General features: G+C 38.5%; 1 protein-coding gene across 5 annotated transcripts in view; it reads left to right on the top strand.

Annotated features, from left to right (window-relative positions):
- The window catches only part of LOC101740192 (polypyrimidine tract-binding protein 2), a 529,447-nt gene that overhangs the window by 494,589 nt on the left and 12,297 nt on the right, over positions 1-22,561 (top strand). For all 5 annotated transcript variants that reach the window (XM_062675010.1, XM_038019014.2, XM_038019015.2 and 2 more), the window contains 2 exons: positions 3,616-3,742; positions 11,913-11,971. In XM_062675010.1, coding sequence (XP_062530994.1) covers positions 3,616-3,742; positions 11,913-11,971 — 186 coding nt within the window. The remainder of the gene's footprint in view (positions 1-3,615; positions 3,743-11,912; positions 11,972-22,561) is intronic.

Raw genomic sequence — 22,561 nt, 5'->3', positions numbered from 1 at the left:
GAGGATCGTGACTGTATATCAATCTTCTCCACTCGGTCCGGTTCAGCGCCATATGTACCGCTCCCTGTATCTGGCCTGCAGTCACCTCCTTGAGTTGGTCCACCCATCTACCTGGCGCTCTTCCTCTAGCGCGCTTCCCCTCCATATCCGAGAATGATGAGTTTCTCCAGGCTGTGCAATGGTTTAGTAAGATAGGTTAAAAAATATATTTGTATGTCTATTCGATACATATCACACATGGGAGCAGAGACTGATTTTAAATATATAAATGTATAGACAATGAACTCGGACATAAATGGTAAACGAAACAGTTCATTCTGGTGTCATCTGAATCATCTACCAAATCCATGAATATCCAGCAGCGGCTCGATTCAGTCCCAACATTAAAGAGCCAAACCATTAAACAACAAAAAACATCAAGTCAGCCAATGCATGTTCGCTCTGTTCTCTTACTTGAAACATTTTACAATTACATGGTGTACTGCACTAATAACCCTGTGATGTCTATGAACTTCATTAACCACTTAACACTAAGTGAGCCGTGAGCTCGACATCTCATCTAGATCGAACTTTTTTTTTGTTTAGAATAGTTTAGATGGTTGGACGAGCTCACAGCCCACTTGATGTTAAGTGGTTACTGGAGCCCATAGACATCTACAACGCAAATGCGCCACCCACTTTGAGATATAAGTTCTAAGGTCTCAAGTATAGTTACAACGGCTGCCCCACCCTTCAAACCGAAACGCATTACTGCTTCACGGCAGAAATAGGCGGGCTGGTGCAATAAAAATACATAAAACAGGTGCTTCACAGCGAAACCTTAAGTTGCGTTCAACCCGACCTTAACGACAAAAGCCTATTACAAAATCCATCTTGAATACAACAACTGCTTCAATCAGATCTCAATATTCCCTTTGGGCTAACGTTAAAATCAATTTCTGGGTAGTTTGTTGTATGCAGATTGCGATACTAGCTTATAAGACGCATCGTTAGATCGGTCACCCCGAGGCTCGATGGCACTTGTGCGGTCGTGACGGCCAATATGCTTGAAACAAAGCCTTGTCCATACACCGAACTATGCTATTCCGGAATTGTTTACTTAGTTAACATACTGCCAAATCGGATTTAATATTTCGTAACCATCAAGACAATGTTTCAAATATTGAGTTATGACTGACTCGGTTGTCGAAAGTCGTGGCTTCGATTCCCACAACGGGCAAAGCTTCGTGTCACGAAAATATATATGTATCTATATCGACAACGGCCGTCTGGTGTAGTGGTAAGTGACATGGTCACTACACAAGGGGGTCGCGGGTTCGAATCCCGCCAAGGGAAGATATTTGTATGATAAATATAAATGTCTTTTCCAGGGTTATGGATGTATATTAAATATATGTATGTGTATAATAAAAATCTTACATTTATATCCGTTATCTGGTACCTGTAACACAAGTTCTTTACGAACTTATCACGGGACCAGTTTACGTGGCGTGATTGTTAGTAAATATTTATTTATATATTAATACGTGAAGCAAAAACTTTGTACTCCTTTTAACGAAAATTGCGCCGACGGAGGAGTATAAAATTTCCCACTCTTATAGAGAATATAGAGAAGGAGTGCAGAATGCTAATATTTTTTTTGAATTATGCATTAATAATATATTAAATCAATAAGAAAATTTACACACACTACCATGTATTTGACACACACACATATACACACTCTTTGTTTAATGTCAAACTTTTGTTATTGCTTAAAGTCTGTGGTCAAATTAAGAATAGCTTATTATTGTATATCTTTAATATTATTTGCCTTTAGTTTGGTCTTGGCGAAATCTGTGAAAAAAAAAGTCTATTAGTCTTTGATAATAGAACCATAATAATGTTCATTCAAACTTATAAATACAATTAATTGTAGTCGATTCACGACTACTGCGGGACCACTAGTATTTATAATAGTCTCTGAATTCCATAGTGTAGGAAAACCTCGCTAACAGATAGGTGACCATATGTGATATGTTCCCGATTATATTCTTTAATATATTCTTAGTTTGTATTAATTACAGTTTGATTCGATAGACCAAACAGTCATTAATGAACGATACTTAAAATTCGTGAACTTCATGTTTTACTTTGTGAGCGTTAATTTTTATTTCATCGTTGAGAGCATCACGTGCGCATAGATACTACAATGCCGCAAATGTTTGCCGAGAAGCAATCACTGTATTTCGTTTTAAAAATAGCATATTTATACAAAACAATTGAAAATATGGTCTCGTTGGCTCCATATCAGGTAGGTTCTGAGATAGTTTACCTATCAAGAGTAATAAGAATACTTTAAGACGATAATAAAAATAACAATTTCAATGAACTTACATAAGGGTAATGTAACATTATATTATTTGTACGATGACACAAACAACATTTGGTATATCAAACAAAATAAATATATACTCTTTATTTCTCGAACAGAAACACAATAATTACGATACAAATACTAGGTACATGTAAGAAAGGATCTCTCTTGAAATATACTCTCACATGTCAAGTTCTTAATCCTATATAAGTTTACTTTTTGGTCTACACTCACCGGATAACTTATAATACTCTAACTGACTGAAATACTTTCATTAACAAAAGTCGATTTCACAGTTGTATTTGTAAGGTAATTGCTCGTGGCATACAATGTGCCGTTTTAAAGCAACGTGCATTAATCAATTTAGTTTGATGATAATATGATATTTCAGGCGTTGAGTTACTTTATTTAAATTAATAACAATATGGTAATGCGTTGTTGAGTAACTCAAAAACGTATCGATATTCGACCGAACTTTCATAGCAAAAGTGAAGACAATACTGATTAGTAAGCTCCGTTTTATATGTCTTGTATTCAGCACACACAACAAAAGCTTGTATGCAATTAATTTAGTCCAATACAACGTCAAACTACAAATTTCAATATTAAGATCTGGCTGTGGGTAGCGGCTTTAAAGTTGTGATTTTATGAGCTCCGTTAACCACTTAGCACCAGATAGGCCGTGATCTCGCTCTCTCAAATATGCAATAAATAAACCTTGTGTTATTCTTTATTTAAATTCATTTTGTAGTCGTCGTGGCCTAAAGGATAAGACGTCCGGTGCATTCGTACGTAGCGATGCACCGGTGTTCGAATCCCGCCGGCGGGTACCAATTTTTCTAATGAAATACGTACTCAACAAATGTTCACGATTGACTTCCACGGTGAAGGAATAACATCGTGTAATAAAAATCAAACCCGCAAAATTATAATTGCGTAATCACTGGTGGTAGGACCTCTTGGGAGTCCGCACGGGTAGGTGCCACCACCCCGCCTATTTTCCGCCTTGAAGCAGTAATGCGTTTTGGTTCGAAGGGTGGGGTAGCCGTTGTAACTAACTATACCTGAGACCTTAGAACTTATATCTCGAGGTGGGTAGTGCATTTACGTTGTAGATGTCTATGGGCTCCAGTAACATCTTAACACCAGGTGGGCTGTGGGCTCGTCCACCTATCTAAGCAATAAAAATAAAAACTAAATTTTTTATTTTTTATTTTGTGTGTATATTTAAATGATAAAAATATTTTGTATTGTTACAGGGCGGTCCCAATACAGTACTGCGTGTCATCATAGAGCATATGTTATATCCCATCGTTCTGGACGTCCTCTACTCGATCTTCCAACGCTACGGCAAGGTGCTCAAGATTGTAACTTTCACTAAAAACAGTAAGTTATTTTAATTATCGTTCGTTTTGCATAAATATAGTAATGGTAGGTTAGCGCAGATGAATAAGCGCACTTGAAGAAGTGGCCGATGACCGAAGACACCGGAAGACCCACTCGTAGTCAAAAATCGCAAAGAGAAAACAGTATTCTTCAAACAGGAAGGCAAGACTGCATCACAGGATCAAATGGATAAGGTGATAGTTGATACCATGCAGAAAGTGCGGCATAAGTCTTAAGGAAATTTCAACCTTTGCATTAGACGACTTCAGCTCTAACTCTAAGAGAGCAGGCTTAAGGACCCCGGTAATCGTACTTGACAAAGAGTTCGACGTGCAAACTAACCCATCCATCAGCCCGCTGAGTTTCTTGCCGGATCTTCTCAGCGGGTCGCGATTCCGATCCGGTAGTAGATTCATTCGCGAAGCAGTTGCTCTTGAGTAGTTAGGTCTCCTTCGGAGGCGCTCGGGCAGCTGTTAGCAAATCCCACCCCTCCTGACTGAGCCTTTGCTCGCCCACCTGTTCTGATGAAACTGGAAAGGCCTCCGGGCCACCAGTAATCATTCAATCATAAAAAATTACAAATCCGTTGGTTAGATTTTATTTCAAGACTTCATCGTGATTGCCATTTGTGAACACCATTTGAACGTAATAGTCAGATTTATTGTTTTCCGATGATCCAACTACGGCATAATCTCGATATCTTCAAATAATATCTTAGTTTATGTAATTATGTATCGACTACAAAATCTTCAATATAAACAATTTAATACGTAATTTTGAAACAACACACAATAAGTAATTGTAGATATTACAAATCTATTCGTGACGAAATACATCCGTTGATAAGCCTCTGATTGCAAATGCGTTTGTATATTACATCCCAGCAGGATTACACTCACTAAAACCACTATTAATAAATCGAATCGAGGTGGGCTTTAAAATTAATTTCGCCCGCGTTATAGTGATAGATTTACCAAGCGTAACACAGGGCCGAAATCCAAGGGCGCAATCCGTTTAAAATTTAAATTGTACCCTCATGCATATCCTAAATAAATCCGGCACACAGGAGGCAGCAGGTAGGTACATATTTGATAAGCTCTCGGGTGAGCGTTGAGTCGGTGCTCACTCTCGCCTAATTATACTGGCGCCTAGTCGGAAACCTCAAATAAACTTTTATATAAAAACCTCGTCCCCTCGAAAAGTACTCACCGACAAAATCAACGAAAAATACTACATAATATTTTATTGTTCGAATCCAGTTTTTCCCATTTATTTCCATGACATAAATCACTTATGTTTCCAAAAAAACGAATTACGTAAATAAGTACTAAATATAGTAGCATCTAAATGCATTTCCAAGCTAGTGTACAGATATAAGACTAAACCCCACATTGAATTCGAGTTCTAAATTCAAAATCTAAATTGGATCGCATTTGTCATGGCCAAGTTAATCGAACGCAAACTCTTGGATGCACAAGGGTCCTCGCTAAACAGCATAGATGCTCATAACTCCTCTCGTATCACAGCACCTGTGCTAATGCAAGCGTTTCCAATTTCCGAACGTCGAGTTCGTGTTGTTCGGATTGTACCGATGACCGGCTGTTTGTTTTTTTAGCGCGTTCATCATTGTCCAATCGTAAAAAGCTTTAGGCTCGTACTATTTTCCGGTATTGTTCTTTTGAATATTCATGCGAGTATGAAACATTTCCAACCATAGACAGATAGAGTCGCGGTAATTTTTGTAAATTGCTTTGTAAACATACCGTGAATTTGCATAGTGTTTTCGTTGAAATCTGTTGGGTATGTTTATTTTATTTGTATCGAAATATTCAATGCTCCGAATGCCACAGCATTTCGTGTTTCAGAAGAGTATCTTTTCATATTACGTTCAAGATCTTCACAACGTGAAACGAAACGCTTATCTTTATTTTTTATATTATCTGTGCATTTTTTACTCAATCACGACTTTGGCGCCTTTTTTATAAATATTCACTTAATTTACCTAATTATTATTTTCGGATTAAAAATATATAGCATCACTTCCAAAAAACAGATTTATTAATTGTCCCGAGCGTGGACAATAAATATTTCAATGTTTTTTTCTATAGGTATTTTCCAATACTAAGTTGTTTCTTGATTGTTCCTAATTTCAAAAAAAGCTGGTGTTGGAAAACAAATCGATTTTATCTTGTATTAGTTGAACTTAGTAATATCTGTATTACATATACTTACACCATATACATCACAAACGAACTCAATAGCTGTACAAAGTTTCAACTAAATCCCACAAATACGATCACATAAGATAAACCAACAAATAATACTACTAGAAAACGGAATTAGAAACTTATTAGAAAACTTATTAGAAAACTCATTCCCTTCTCATTCTAATCATATTTTTTATTACTGGACTAGTGAACTCGCTGATAGCCCACACAATATGAAATGGCTTCCGGGGTCCATAAAGATTTGCGCAATTGTAATATCTAATAATGATATTTCTTTCATGCACATAACACTTAAAAGTCAAAACGTATCAGAACCCGTACACGCCTGAAAAGTTAGTGTGAATTCAGAAAGCCGTGTAAGGAGATATTGGCGTCTAACCCAAAGTAGTTGGTACATCCGGAACGTATAAATTCTTACTTCAATTACCCGATCTCGTGGTAGCAAATACATAAACTACAATATTACATCTTATATTCGAATGTTATGAATAGTTTTCGTATTATCACGCACCAAAAGTCGCATTAAACCGCTTTTCTTGTCGTTCATGCGAACTGATATACCTATGTATATGTCAACGGGGGGCCTGACCAGGTGACGCGCCGTCTCTATACGGGGGTGGTGCGATCAATGGCCCTATACGGGGCGCCCGTGTGGGGCCAGTCCCTGGCCGTGGGGGTGGCGAAGCTGCTGCAACGGCCGCAACGCACCATCGCGGTCAGGGTCATCCGTGGTTATCGCACCATCTCCTTTGAGGCGGCGTGTGTACTGGCTGGGACGCCGCCTTGGGTTCTGGAAGCGGAGGCGCTCGCCGCTGACTATAGGTGGCGGGCTGAACTTCGTGCCCGGGGCGTGGCGCGTCCCAGCCCCAGTGTGGTCAGAGCACGGAGGGCCCAATCTCGGCGGTCCGTGCTGGAGTCATGGTCCAGACGGCTGGCTGATCCTTCGGCTGGTCGTAGGACCGTCGAGGCGATTCGCCCGGTCCTTGTGGATTGGGTGAATCGTGACAGAGGACGCCTCACTTTCCGGCTTACGCAGGTGCTCACTGGGCATGGTTGTTTCGGTGAGTTCCTGCACCGGATCACAGCCGAGCCGACGGCAGAGTGCCACCATTGTGGTTGCGACTTGGACACGGCAGAGCATACGCTCGTCGCCTGCCCCGCATGGGAGGGGTGGCGCCGTGTCCTCGTCGCAAAAATAGGAACCGACTTGTCGTTGCCGAGTGTTGTGGCATCGATGCTCGGCGACGACGAGTCGTGGAAGGCGATGCTCGACTTCTGCGAGTGCACCATCTCGCAGAAGGAGGCGGCGGGGCGCGTGAGAGACGCACAATCCCGCCGCCGTCGAGCGGGGGCCAGGGAGGCGGATCTCGCCCAAGCCCTGGCCCTCTAAGTGTTTCGGGTCCCCCTCACATGTCGGTCTGGGGACCGGCGAGGGGGGCCTAAGAAGACGACGTGCAAGCTGCTCTGCACGCGTTTTACGCAAGAGCATCCGGGTGATGGAAGGCCGGCTATCCTCGACCCACGCTGGTTCTGGCCCAGCGGGGTATTCCGTAGGGTAACCCACTCTAACCGGCGCCATCTAGGCGGGCTTCGGACAGTCTGCCGACCGAGAGGGCTGGTGGTCGTGGCGCCGACGACCGCCAGTCCGGCGTCCCGAGGGGGAGGGTGATGGGAGAGATGTGCTCCGCACTAAACGCTTCACTTTCCCCCCTTTGCCTTGTCATGAGTTCTGTCTCATGCGAGGTTTGGACGTTGGTTGTTGAGCGACAGGAGGTTTTAGTCAGTTCGACTCTGACATACCCCGCCCAGAAAAGGGCGGAAGTCCGGCGATTTCCTCCTGAAAAAAAAAAAAAAAAAAAAAAAAAAAAAAAAAGTATATGTCAAAGAGTTTATTTAATGGCAAAATTTAAAGCAATTTAAACCAAAAAACTGTGGTAATTTGAACCAAAAATCCGTGTTTTTTTTATTTGCTTTCATTGCCTTGAAAGGCTGACAAGTAGTGATATCTGAAGGTGAGTGGTACCCTCGCCCGTATTAGCAGTGCAGGAGATAAATCGCTACCGATTCTTGGATTAATAAAGTGGTATTACTAATTAAGCATCTTATACGGTAGGCACCGATTCGACTATGCTCGAACTCCCATCGTTCAGAACTTGTTACTAAATTTTGATACGTGTTGTTTCACGCGTGCTACTTTCACGAGTCCCGTTGAAGTTTCTCTGATGAATATTAAGTTCGTGTATCGTGTTAATATTGAATGCGGACGGGGAACGTGATGACGGTTGTGCGCTCTTAGCGACAGGCTGCGACCTCACGGAGGTTACCATCAAACGCGCTCCTAATCCCGAAACAAATCTCAATGAAGAGCGCGGAGTCGCCGTAATCCTTCCCCCTTCGTGATCTCCTCGCCCCTCGTCTGCCCCGATTGGCTTTATTAAGGTGTAGCAGACCGCTACAATTATTATGCGTACCCTGTTTGCGGTACACGTCTTGTCTATTTCGTCGTCGGACCCCCTTAATTAAGGATTTGATTCGTCTACGGACATTGCGGTGTCTGAGTCTAAATCTTATGATCTCATTTCGGATGCCGTTCAGGCTTAACCGTCCAATATAAATTAACATGAAACTGTACTTAAGTGGCATGATCGACTTTTAAATTTATATTTAACTATCGGGTATCGGGCTTAGTATCGAGTCATATCTGAGACGGTCATTAGTTTGGTAGCTAAACGAAACAGCGCGATTCCCGAGAGATGGCAGCGCGATCGCGGTATCGTCGGAACTCTGCTAACTTTGTGCTACGACAGCCGATGGAGGTGCGTAAACACCTTAACACTTACCAACCAGCCTTGTTGAAGAGCGGTGCCCTCGTCCAAGGACTGTCATTCGTTTTCGTTTGCTAATGTCAGGAGAAGATTTCTAAATTGTTCTAAGACAACAAACGTGATTGGTGTTCACAATGTTTCTCTTTGCTCGCTCACCCTATTCGCCCCTATGATGTTTGACGATGGTGTTAATAATTGTGGCTTCTCCGACATCTACTTACATCTGTTCGAGTCATATTCACCAGTAGTATCCGAGTATCAGAGTTGAACGGTTAGCTGAAAAGACGCGTAATTTGCGAACGAGGACGCATTCAAGCTTGACGGAGCCCGTTCATTGCAGGGGAGATGTCGAGATTTAAGATATCAAATTATACTGTAATCGGTCGGCCGGCGACCGCCCGCCCTCTCGCTTAATATTAACATAGCGGAAGCAACCTCTTCGCTACAGCGAAATGCGGATTACGAAATTTTAATTTCACCGCAACTTCCATCTTGTGTTTACGCAGAGATCGATGTTTGAATATTCCATTATGTAATTGCGCTTTCCGCTTGAATTTTTAATGAAACTTAATGAAGCGGCGCGCACGCCGCCGATTGATTGAGATTTGAATAACTTGCGCGCAATCGGAACATCTTATTGAATTAGAACTTGAATATTTCAGCATGAATAAATAAACGAAGCAAGAGTGTCTGTCTAGCAGTCCGGCTCGTTTGTAAGAGTTTCACAGTTAACGGCTTGACGCAGCGTAACTTTTGAATCAATTAAATCATATGTATGTACAGTACAGTATGTATCTATTTAAGAAAATATTGTATGTATGTATGTATGTACTTATGGGACGATAAGGAGAGGTACCCTAACTGGGAAAAAACGTCCGTAACGTAAGATTTTTATTAGAAATACACACAGGGTACCACTTAACTTTGTTATAACGTACAAATTAGTAATGCACACACTACACGACTTAACTTTGTAATAACGTACAAAAAATAACATATTTTTTTATCATTCATTGACCACGATCTCAGAGCGTTCGTTTGCGCAATACACTAACTCTTATGCAATCAACCGTGAATGAAGTGTACCACAATAAGCTCGCACGTTACCGAATGACCTTGGGTTGTTATGAAACCAGTTTTATTTTTTTTATACCTCGAATAGAACTTAAAATTATTATTTTTATAATAAGGAACTTCGTTCCTATCCGGTGGCCCACGACACCACAAATCTTTTTTATTAATTTTTCCCTCACATACATCCCATTTTTTTTTATTAGTAAATAATCGTAAATAAATTAAACTCGCCTTTGTACTAATTATTTAGATGTTCTTAAATTTATTTTTATTGTTGTTTTAAGTACAAAAAAGTTTTAAATCACAAATTTTTACTATCAAAAATATATAATAATAATAATAAAAACAAACTGAAGTTTCAAGAAACTTACACATTAATACTAACTTTTATTTAAGTAAATCCACGACTTAGTCCCGTTATCATTGAATTTAAAAAAACGAAAACACTCCGATATTCCATACGTGCTTTATGAATTCTATTTGTATCCTCCAAAATTAAGTCTAATAAATGTATGAAGCCGTTTAACTATCTATTTTATTTTATTTATTTCATTTACTTCAGATTTTGCATCCACATCATCCATCCATAATATCCATTAACAATAACATTTCATATACATAGAATACCAAAATAAATAAAAAATTTAAAAAATTTATGAAGGACACAGCGCGTAATTTACATCAACTATCGTGTCTTTATTTATTTATTTATATAACTATACTTATTAAACTAATATATTATAATAATTGTGGCTTACAGAAAAACGTCCAGATCGCCAAAATGTCACAAATATAAATAATAAGCTATAAAAAAATTACAAAATAAAAATAACATTATCAAATTCAAAAGTTAAACCGCATTAACGTGCAAAAAGAACAAAAGAAATAAAACAGGTAGTCAGTAGTAGGGGAGTACAGTCACAATATCAAATTAATTATCACTGTAAAAATAAATTATTAATAATAAATCTATCACTAACAACAAACTAGACAAACAGTGTCTTAAGTGATTCTCTTCTCTATATTTTATAAGTCTTGAAAATTTATTAAGGGCAAGGGAATTAGCTGCGATGGGTCCGACGTAAGCGTGCATTATCTTTTTTCTATTCATTTTCTCGCTGCCTATAAACTGGAGAGGCCATTTCGTTAACTTTTTTACAGTTTTAAAATAAGACTATTATAGAATATACTGAATATACGCCCAAATAGTATCGCGCGAATTTTCCGACTTCCTCACCTAAAAAAAACTTTGGGTTATCTTCAACTACTAACATAACGCTACCTTATATAGGCGACCGACGTGGCTCTACCAATGTTTCCTAAAAATGTGAATTTATGTCCTCGGCCAACGGGCGGCAATGATCGCCCGGATCACGCCTTAAATTAGGGGGTTTAACGCTACTCCTCTCGCAGTAAATATACTCGACGACCAACTATATTACTTGCAAGGCCATTCACGTCGAATGCGAGAACATATCCAACTACTTTGTTCGTTTATTATTTATCACGGTTTTCTCGTTTTAGCTTTCTTAACAATAGTAACTATACAAAATATGCACTAAAATATTAAAAAGCTCAATTTTAAGTTTGCGATTATCTCTTAAAACGCCGTCGTATCATCAAACTTTTAACAACAGCAGTCGCGAATGAGCTACTGAAGCAATAAATTTTGTAACTTCACGACTACCCCGAATGTAAAATAGGCGCGAAACTTACGTGCTCGAATATTCACTGAAGCGTTGTACATGATAAAATAGCTGTGCTGCACCTGAGACGGGACTTACTCTTGATGACGCATGGGTTCAGGTCTGCCCCACGTTGGGCGCCAATTTCGTCTTCATTGTCCGCATATTGTAAATAATATTTTACGAAGTATCCATTAATAATTTCTAAGGCACGAAAACGGTCACGCAATTTTTGAATTTGCTTTAGAGAGCCCTGTTGAAATACTACAAATACTTTTAACGGTAGAATTCGGGAGAAGTTGCGAATTATTCCGAGTTTAAATCCACTGATAATAATGTAAATGTATTTTGTTTTCAGATTCATTCCAAGCTCTCATTCAGTATCCAGACACGGTGTCGGCGCAAACAGCAAAAACGGTGAGCACTAAAGACTTCTTTGTTTTTATTTAACTGTTTGTAAAGCAATGCCATAAAACAAAGTTCCTATTGCCGCACGTTTCATTCACTTTAATGACTCGCTTTCGAACTATCCTGGGTATGAAGTCTTCTTATCTACTCCGCTCCGACTGCGTAGGTACCAAAGTTTCATATTGATAGTTGCAATTATGTATTTGTAGCCACTTTGTTGTATTCAGCATCGTAATCGACCGCATTCGTAATTATTAAGCTCAACGTTTTGTTCCTGATTACGGATTAAGTCGAACAATAGCAAAACCTATCTCATAATTTGAAATGAACATCGCTCAAATTTAAAAATGTGTAAAATTAGAAGAAAAAAAATTTTTTTTTTTATTGCTTCGGTGGGTGGACGAGCTCACAGCCCACCTGGTGTTAAGTGGTTACTGGAGCCCATGGACATCTACAACGTAAATGCGCCACCCACCTTGAGATATAAGTTCTAAGATCTCAGTATAGTTACAACGGCTGCTCCACCCTTCAAACCGAAACGCATTACTGCTTCACGGCAGAAATAGGCAGGGCGGTGGTATCTACCCGCACGGACCACCAGTAAAAACTGTCTTCGAACATACGCGTATGTGTAATTCATATGACAGTATAAAGTTTATAAATCAGATTGTTCAGAATAGGTACTACTACTAGTTCTATGCGAAAGCAACTTTAATGTTTTTGTACGTTCGTGGTTGTTGAAAGTATAAGTTACAACAGAACGTTTACGTACATTTAATAACAATAATATCGGTAAGCAGAGCGGCGGCTGCGAGTCCGCGACAATAGCCCTCGCCCGCTACCGAGTGGGACATCATTTTTCTCGACCCAACTTTTCCTATTCACTATTCATTTGCGTTAGAAGTTGGACGTACGGCGGCCGGCTGCAACGACTGTTTTAACTTTATTTCTGATGCAGCGTTCAGGGCAAATTAAATTTCGTTTTGTGGCTTCCGCAAACTCAGTTCGCGAACATAATTATCGAAGCTTTCCGTCGGCGCGCCGCTATGAATCTCGGTAATTTTATTACGAGTCGATAGCAGAACAATTTTATTTAACGTTATTGAAACACGACAATGAAATCGATAACGCACGTAATCGATAATAGAGGGCCCGAATACAAAAATAAACCTTGAAAGGCTTGTTACTCTGTTCATTTGTCGAATTTGTCTGTAATACCTCTGTCGGCGGAGTACAATTCGCTAATGAATTCTACAATAGCGACTCGACTAGTCGTCCTAATTAGTCGCTCTTTACGCCCGATTCCTGTGGAGTGCTGTCGGTACAAGTGCAAAAGTGAAGCGTATTAATATCATTCTGCTTTCATTAACGTGGCGTACAATAGAATATTATAAGTTACAAAACGCTACTCGCTCGTGACTTATTTATTAAATTAATGTTCTGTAGCGAGGAAACCCGTCATGAAATTGAGATATCACCAGCAAAGCGTAGTGGTGAAAACTTAGCAACGCTAAGTCTCATCAACTCGACTCTGCTAATGGAGTCCGCTTTAATAGAAATAAAGTCCGCACGGAATACTTGTTTCAAATGCGGCTTCCTAAATTTAAACATTAACTTCACGTTTTGAAGTGGCCAGTAATTGAAATTTTAAAACAAACCGAAATACCATTTGGATGTGGCACCTTTTATTATTTACAAAACTTCACTCGAATTATGCTTTTAAGATCGATGTCTTAGCGATAAGTTTTAACACACAGACACAGCCCACTGAGTTTCTCACCGGATCTTCTCAGTGGGTCGCGTTTCCGATCCGGTGGTAGATTCTGCGAAGCACTGCTCTTGCTAGGGCCAGTGTTAGGACCACTCCGGTTTGAGCACCGTGAGCTTACCTACACGTCAGGGCGAAGCTGATATAGCCTCTCAAGGCTATCAGCATGGGTAGGGAAAAAAAAGACGACAAGAAAAAAGTTTACACCTACATATGAGTGAGATTTGCGGTAGGCAGCGGCTTGGCTCTGCCCCTGGCATTGCTGAAGTCCATGGGCGACGGTGACCACTCACCATCAGGTGGGCCGTATGCTCGTCTGCCTACAAGGGCAATAAAAAAAAATATATATATGAAGTCTAATTTTGTAGTAAACAAATAATGGAAATAAAAACAGTACATTAGAGTAACTACGTAGCCTGCACTGCTGCGGGAGACCGAGTGTACATTACGTATTAGCCGCGTAGTAACAATGCATTAGCAGTAGCATTATGGCGCTCGCTACTGCAATAAGTCTGGCACCCGTTAACAGATCTGTTAACATAACTGGACTTTTCAAATATCAACTAACAAGGAAAAAAGTAATCAACTTTCACACAAATTATTTTAGTGTCCCAATTTGGTTTGACTAAAAATATGCAGTTTAAAATCAAAAACAAAAACGCGCTTAAATAGTAAAGAACAAACAATTAATTTCATCTTTTTTACGCCGCGCCGTTGATATTAGTTAGGATATTAGAGCGAAATTATAAAATTATTGTCATAGGTTCAAAATCGGAGAAAATCACGTTCAAATATTCCGTTACATACACACAAAAATACATACGCACCTAGCTTAATACGTATGTATGTAATAAGAGCGTATTATAAATACTAGGTACATACTAGGTACCATATTATATATCGTACAGACGATATCGGTCGACAATCTGACATCACTTACGTGATGTTATTCGGAAAAAGTTAGACGAGAGAGCTGTAATCCGCGCAACTCCTCACGAAACCACTCGGGAAGGAACTGGCCACGAATTTTTCTCGAAATGGAATTAAAACGTCCCGCGAGTTAAGTGGCAACACAAGTAAGAGGTACAAAGTGAAGTGAACCCGGATAGTGCTCCAGGCACAAAGGGCACAGTCGGATGTTAGGAGCGCTGAAATCCCTCGATCCCTACCTCTATGATCCTTGACATAAATCTCTAACCTCGCCAAATCTTTCAGAGGGCAGCCTGTATACGCAGACACGAAACGTACGCTTTTAATGCGCTGATTTTAAATTTTATTTTTGAGAAAGCTTTTGATTTTAATACATATTTTTTTATTTGTTAAATGGGTGGACGTGCTCACAACCACAACGTAAATGCGCCACCCACTTTGAGATATAAGTTCTAAGGTCTGAGTATAGTTACAACGGCGGCCTCACCCTTCAAACCGAAACGCATTACTGCTTCACGGCAGAAATAGGCGGGATGGTAGTACCTACCCGTGCGGACTCACAAGAGGTCCTACCACCAGTCATTACGCAAATTAAAATTTTGCGGGTTTGATTTTTATTACACGATGCTATGCCTTCACCGTGGAAGTCAATCGTGAACATTCGGTTAAAATAGTGAAAAAGCAAGTTCTTTTTGACACTAAATTTAAAAGCACTCTAATACAACTGACATCATTGAAAAGTGAATATGAAAGATCAATCATATCGCCTTCAACTGAAGATGTAGAAAGACTATGATGTAGTTGAAAACATGTTCAAATTACGCAACAATCATTAGTCAGTCGCAGTAGGACCAACGTTAATCAGACCGCAGCCGCTCCATCAGTAAGTTATGATTGATAGCAATTTGATTATGTATCACTGTTAGAATCCACTGGTATTTATTATTTAAAATAAATAATTCTTGTTCTTTATCATTAGAAAAAAAATATACTGATGCTACGGAGTTTGTTAATAAATAATAATCTAAATTAGATTGAAATTATGAATTACATTCATATTTATATTATTGTATTAAAATTTTATAGTTAGCTATATACTTTTTTACTTACTACATACATAACACATAAAAAAACACATAACAGTTTGCTAAAAACTCTCCACACTAGGCACTGCCTGTCTCGTGGAGAGTTTTTTACATAGGTCTAAATGAATAAAAACATATTTTTGTATCTAAGTTGTGTCCATTGTGTGTTCCTAAACAATTATCCGATTATGATGAAACTTGATACAGATATTCTTGTTAACACCCCACGGGTGGTTTTTGTGATAAAACCATCAGCGAACGATAGATGGCCCGCAAGTATGTTTTAATATTGTTCCAAGAAATTAATTGTTTTCACAGAATTAATTATATTCTTAAGAAGTTACGAAAGTTGCGCTTTTTTTTTAATAACGTTATAAAATTGCCAAGAACTATTTCAAAAGAGATTTACATAACAAAGTTTCACTTCTTCGTTATAAAGCGAAGCAAATATGAAAAGATTATTTTTCGCCTCGGAGGTTCAATAAGGCGAAATCCGAGATAGCGTTTATGGACTCAAGGTGCGAGCTTTGTTTACATTTTAAAATTGCACTTTGCACTGCGGCTACGTCTTACCGGTCGGTGTCTTTGTGTCAACAAAAGAACGTGCTCAAACAATGTAACGACAAAAATGTTATATCTCCGCCCGGAGTCCTCTGTAATAACTCGCGTCATGCGATTGGTGTTCCACGCTACCAGTATGTTTGTAGTAACTACGAAATCGCTTTTTTTTTTGAGAAAAATGCTTATTATCCTTTAAAATACATATATCTTTCTTTTTTTTTTTATTATTATTATCCTCTAAAATATATTTAAAAAATATACGCATCACACAAGAGAACAAACTTGGATTGTGTTGTTGAAATACATCACGGAAATTACGTTTTTAAAACAATGTTCACGATATAAATTATTTTAAGATTGTTATCGTTCGTACCTAATAATTGTTTTAGTTTTTCAGCGGCTTTACATAACTTAACTTTACTTTTACACTCACCCTATTCAGCGAAATTTGAATTGTTAAAAAAAATTGTCACCTAATTTTTCTAAAGTATTCATTTTTAGGATTACTTTATTAGTAGTAACTATATTTTATATTAGATAGAAGGTAAGCACCGAAAGCTAGTTGCTAAGTCCGATATGTGGCGTTCGTTCGCCCGCGAAATCTTCATTGATATTTCACGGTGCGCCACAAACAGTGAAGCACCAGCGTTGGTCCAAGTCTCGTTTAAAATTGCACGTTCCATCGCCCTCCCCCACTTAGGTCCCTATAGGTTGTGTCAACAGCACTTGAGCCACACTCTATATCACCTAGTTACGTGTCAAACATTGTTTAACAGTTTTGTTGGTGTTCTGCGCCGAGGTTTGCTTACCGTAATCAACATCCGCTCCAAACTTTCATGTTGCCGTGCTCATATTTTGGGCTGCGAAACGCCTCGCACACGCCCGCTACATTTAGGACCCGTAAAACAATACCATTATATTCGGGGAACAATAATATTGTTCGCAGACAAAACCGATTCATGCTCCTCCGGCTACAAACGTAGAGACTTCATTATTCATGATGTCACAGTATACATTTGACGCCAATTCGGCGTTCGTTTCCAAAGCAAACTCGAATAGTGCGATAAGTGGGCGCGGTTGTTAGGTGATCGTCGCTCGATTTTAGTACGTCAATGTATGTCAACCACAATTAGGGGTTATCAGTATTAATTACATTGTCTAATGGAGCGAATGCGGTTTGTTTAGTGAGGGCTAATCGAATGTGTGCTTACGAAAGTGCTTACAGTCAGAGCTAAAATCGCTCATTTTAATTGATATGGCTGTTATTATTATATTATTACTGGTGGTAGGACCTCTTATGAGTTTACTGGTGGTAGGAACTCTTATGAGTCCGCGCGGGTGGGTACCACCACCCTGCCTATTTCTACCGTGAAGCAGTAATGCGTTTCGGTTTGAAGGATGGGGCAGCCGTTGTAACTATACTGTCTATGGGCTCCAGTAACTACTTAACACCAGGTGGGCTATGAGCTCGTCCACCCATCTAAGCAATAAAAACAAAATAGCCACTTAATATACGTTGATATGCTCAATGGTCACCTGATTCTAAGTGGTTACGGAAGCCCACAGGGCACGTGGTAAATAAAAACAGAAGATGAAACTGACCTTTAGAGAGGCAACGTCATATCTCGAGAAGGCTTTAGTTATGGCTGGATTCAAAATACGTTATGGATATTTCGATATAATCTTTAAAATAAACTAAACTTGCTCCTCCATTCGACAAAAAACGAAATTGTTTTTTTATTTTTGTTTTTATTTTTTAATGATGATAGGTGGTGGTAGTTTGTGTACAAACATATAGCTATATTAAAGTTATAGCCACATATATTGAATGAAATATTTCTAAAAACATTTGAATTATAAATACTATCTCGGGACAGACTGGTCTGAACATAAGCCGGATTTCACTGCACACATAAATTTGTAATTTAGTTTTGCAGATGCACTACCAATATAAATAAATTTGTAAGCTACGTTCATATTTAAATTGAAATCCTTAGACACACATAGTATGTATAATATTTTATATTATTATATTAGTATTATATTTTAATTTGTGATAATAATATTATAGATTTGTTTTCGAATTATTATTCTAATACTTATTACGGACGCTTTTTTGAAAAATGAACTAATAATCTACTGTCTCAAACATCTTATAGTTTGTTACTTTCGCGTTAGAAGTGAATGAAATCTGAACTTACATATCACACTTGTTTATCTTAGAAAATAATTATATTTTTCCTCGGGAGCCTATTCCCGTTTCGCCATCGGAAACGGTATGTTTGCTTGTCATATAAAATATTATAGCATTATACAGACGTATACGCTTATAGCTTGGTTTGTGACAGGCCCCAGTCAATTAATTACTGAAAGTGCAATTCGTCAAAGCTCAATTTCATTTTGTACCTGCCGCTCTTAATTTAAGTGCTTTTGCCTATCAAAAATGAAGAATCAATAATAATATGAAGTTGATTTATTCATACTGACGTATTTTGTGATGATTTTGGAATGAAATATTTTCAAAAGATTATTAGTAGGTTTTCTAATCGTCGTCTCAATAACTTATCTCTTCATACAGAGGTCCTTACGAAAAGTACTTATTATTCGAAAATAAGGTAATCAAGACTGTGTTTTGTTCATAAGTATTGAATATAAGTTTCACAAAAACCGGGCAAGTCCGCGTCGGACAACGTACAGTAGAAGGTTCCGCAGTTGGCTAGTAGGGTTAAATCAAAGGAAGTCATAATTTAGAGAACAATATGTTTTGTGGTTCAACTGTAAAATTTAAGCGCCTGAAAATATTCCAGACTTCAAAATTTATTGCCTTCTCTTTATTCTATAGCCTTACCTTGTCTTTATTCTATAGCCTGTTATTTTCCAGAGTATTCTATTTAATTCTCACGGCTTCGAAACAAAGAACCACATATCTTGTAAAACACTTCAATTAGAAATATCCGGATGTCAATTTAAGATCCATCCATATACACATACTATATGTGTATACTATACGTAGATGTAATACCTAATTTGATAAGTTCGTGCAAATTATTATTTAAATGACCTATTGACAGTTGTCCGCTTAATCCAGGCTATTTCATCAAAAAGATAGAGAAATAGGGATTTTTTTAAATTAATATTCTCGTAATTACCTATTCTCTATCGTAACAGAAGCACTGGAGCTTGAAATATTCGGACTCTCAAGAACGACACGGGACCCCCAACGAAAACGTTTGTCTGCACTCCGCGGAAAAACCGCCCGAATTAGCAAAGGGGGTTGGATTAAGGCGGACCGCATTTAATCCTTCACTAAGAAGGCTTTGCTTAAACGAGTTCTAACGACCTAAAGATAAAACAATTACCAAGCGCGTAATTTAAAGATATAAGACACTTGTTACTTCTTACCTTTGTCGGATGTTTTAAGCAACGGCTTGGCTCTGCCTCCGACTTTACTGATGTCCATGAGTAATGATGACCACTCAGCGTCAGGTGTGCCGCATGCTCGTCTGCTTACAAGGACATCACAAAATATCATTGAATGCTTTTCGATTTGAAGTCGTCGTGGCCTAAAGGATAAGACGTCCGGTGCATTCGTGTGTAGCGATGCACAGGTGCTCGAATCCCGCAGGCGGGTTTTAATTTTTTTAATGAAATACGTACTTAAGAAACGTTCACGATCGACTTCCACGGTGAAGGAACAACATCGTGTGACAAAAATCAAGGTCGCAAAATTATAATTTGCGTAATTACCGGTAGTAGGACCTCTTGTGAGTCCGCACGGGTAGGTACCACCACCCTGCCTATTTCTGCCGTAAAGCAGTAATGCGTTACGGTTTCAAAGATGGGGCAGCCGTTGTAACTATATTGGAACCTTAGAACTCATATCGCAAGGTGGGTGACGGCATTTACGTTGTCGATGTCTATGGGCTCCGGTAACCACTTAAAAACAGGTGGGCTGTGAGCTTGTCCACCCATCTATGGAATAAAAAAAAATTACTGTTATTTTCGTGCTTTAGAGACTCTTGCATACATCCTAGTCAATTTTATGTCAATTAGGAACTGTATTACGTTTCGGGGGAAAAAACTCTAGCTTAGAGTGTTTGAATTTGTTTATTTATATAGAAATCAATACCTCCACTTCTACTAGTATATTTGAATAATAAATTAAATTTTAGTCCGCTATTCTGACCGTTCACGAATCTAATAAATTCAGGGAAAGAAACGAAACATTCGAGATTCGTTTTCCTTATTACGCAATAAAGGATCCCAATATCAAATCGGGCGTGACGTTTGTCGTTTTATCACCTTGTCACTCCTCCTAATATTTTTTTTACCTCAATTACGGCTCCCCCCCAAGATCGCAAATAACCATTTCGGAAGATTAAAATAAAATTCCCCCCGAATATTGATATCGATAGGAGTTGATTGGGAGTATCGCTATGAATCCCTGTAGTGTTATGTAGCCTTTTTCGGATTCGCGTGTTTCTTTAACAACAGTTAATGTTTATAATATTATTACCTATAATAAAAAATACTTTTACGGATTAATTTCACGTTCTTTATTGTTATTATTACTATATTATTACAAATGTTCTAAATACTTTACTGTTTTCGACGTCACGGATAGTGACAATAAAAAAACGCACGCAACTCTTTAAGAGCTGGCAACATTTAATTGTTGGTAGTGTTGGCAGTATGTTATGCGTCCATACTAGCCGATACCACCTTATCGTCAATTTCAAATACTACCATGAGGCAGCTATTTCGACACATTTAAAACTTCTATTTCATGTCACTATGTGATGTCTATGGTCTCTATTAAGGGCAAAAACACCATAATTGTGTCCGTAAACAACAATAAAAAAAAAAATTGAAAACAAATCTTTGGTTTCCAAAACCTTTAATATAAAATAAGACTTCGTAAAGTAACGACCGACTTAAATACGAAAGTGCCCCTGGAAAGCTTATAAAAAGTAAGAAATTAATCTGCAATTCAAAATCCTTGCCCTCTTACACTTTTATTCGCTTATTCTTTCTCGGCCATCTGCGTCAAACTGGCAAGAACATCATTTTATATAACTTTATTATTGTAAGTACATTATGTATTTTCTATAAGTGCGTCAACGCGACTCGCAAAATTATAATTTGCGTAATTACTGGTGGTAGAACCTCTTGTGAGTCCGCACGGGTAGGTACCACCACCCCGCCTATTTCTGCCGTGAAGCAGTAATGCGTTTCGGTTTGAAGGGTGGGGCAGCCGTTGTACCTGTACTGAGACCTTAGAACTTATATCACAAAATGGGTGGCGTACGTTGTAGATGTCTATGGGCTTCGGTAACTTAACACCAGGTGGCCTGTGAGCTCGTCCACCCATCTAAGCAATAAAAAAATAAAAATAAAAGATATTACAAATAATGGCAGTATGTTAATTACATACATTAATTCAACAAATCAATTACATTACGTAACGTAAACGCAGATCATTGGCCATTAGATATTCAATATTATCGTAACGGCGCTCCGATGTCAATTCTTCAAGAAAATTTATTCATTAGAATTGTAAATTAATTACTCGTTATTTTCGCTTTCCGCCTACATTCGGCATTCGGAGCGGAATCCGCACACCCGCGAGGGTCTACAAAACTAATTACGTATCGAAGCGTTCTTCTTCCACGTTTTCTTACGTGCCTTTCGAATTTCCATATAAGTTGAGTTTTAAACGAGCCAATCTATTCACGTCTACACATCAGGGGGTCACATTTGCATATAGAACAAAAATTTATTAAATCTGCGGCCAATATTCTGAGAGCCGACATCGCCGCTTTGCATCTTTCTATCACCTCTTTTCAATATCGGATACTCATTATGGGTGAATCATATCCATAATACATTAAAGCAATACCGATATAATGTATGGGTATACAAAATGTATGAGTGCTTAAAACAAATAATTCGTAAGTGCTAACATAAATTTTTTTAATCGTAGACAAACTTCCAGTCTGAATTATCCGTGGTGGTTGCCGAAACCCAAAGATACTACAACTGGAAGGTAGCGGGGAAACCTTAAAGCATTAACTTGAAGTCTCCGTTGAATTAATGTAATGGCTGTTTCGCCTTTGCGATTAAAACGTTGTTAATCATTAATAGTACTCTAGATATGAATTAATAAAATAAGAAATAGCGTCATATAAGTACTAATTAGTATGCTATAGTTTACAAGCCTTGAATCCAACATATGACTATCTCATATGGATACTG

Source organism: Bombyx mori, chromosome 22 (genome assembly GCF_030269925.1).
Source record: "Bombyx mori chromosome 22, ASM3026992v2".
NCBI classification, from domain to species: domain Eukaryota; kingdom Metazoa; phylum Arthropoda; class Insecta; order Lepidoptera; family Bombycidae; genus Bombyx; species Bombyx mori.
The sequence above is the reverse complement of the archived record's forward strand: the minus strand, read 5'-3'. Positions and strand labels throughout refer to the sequence as shown.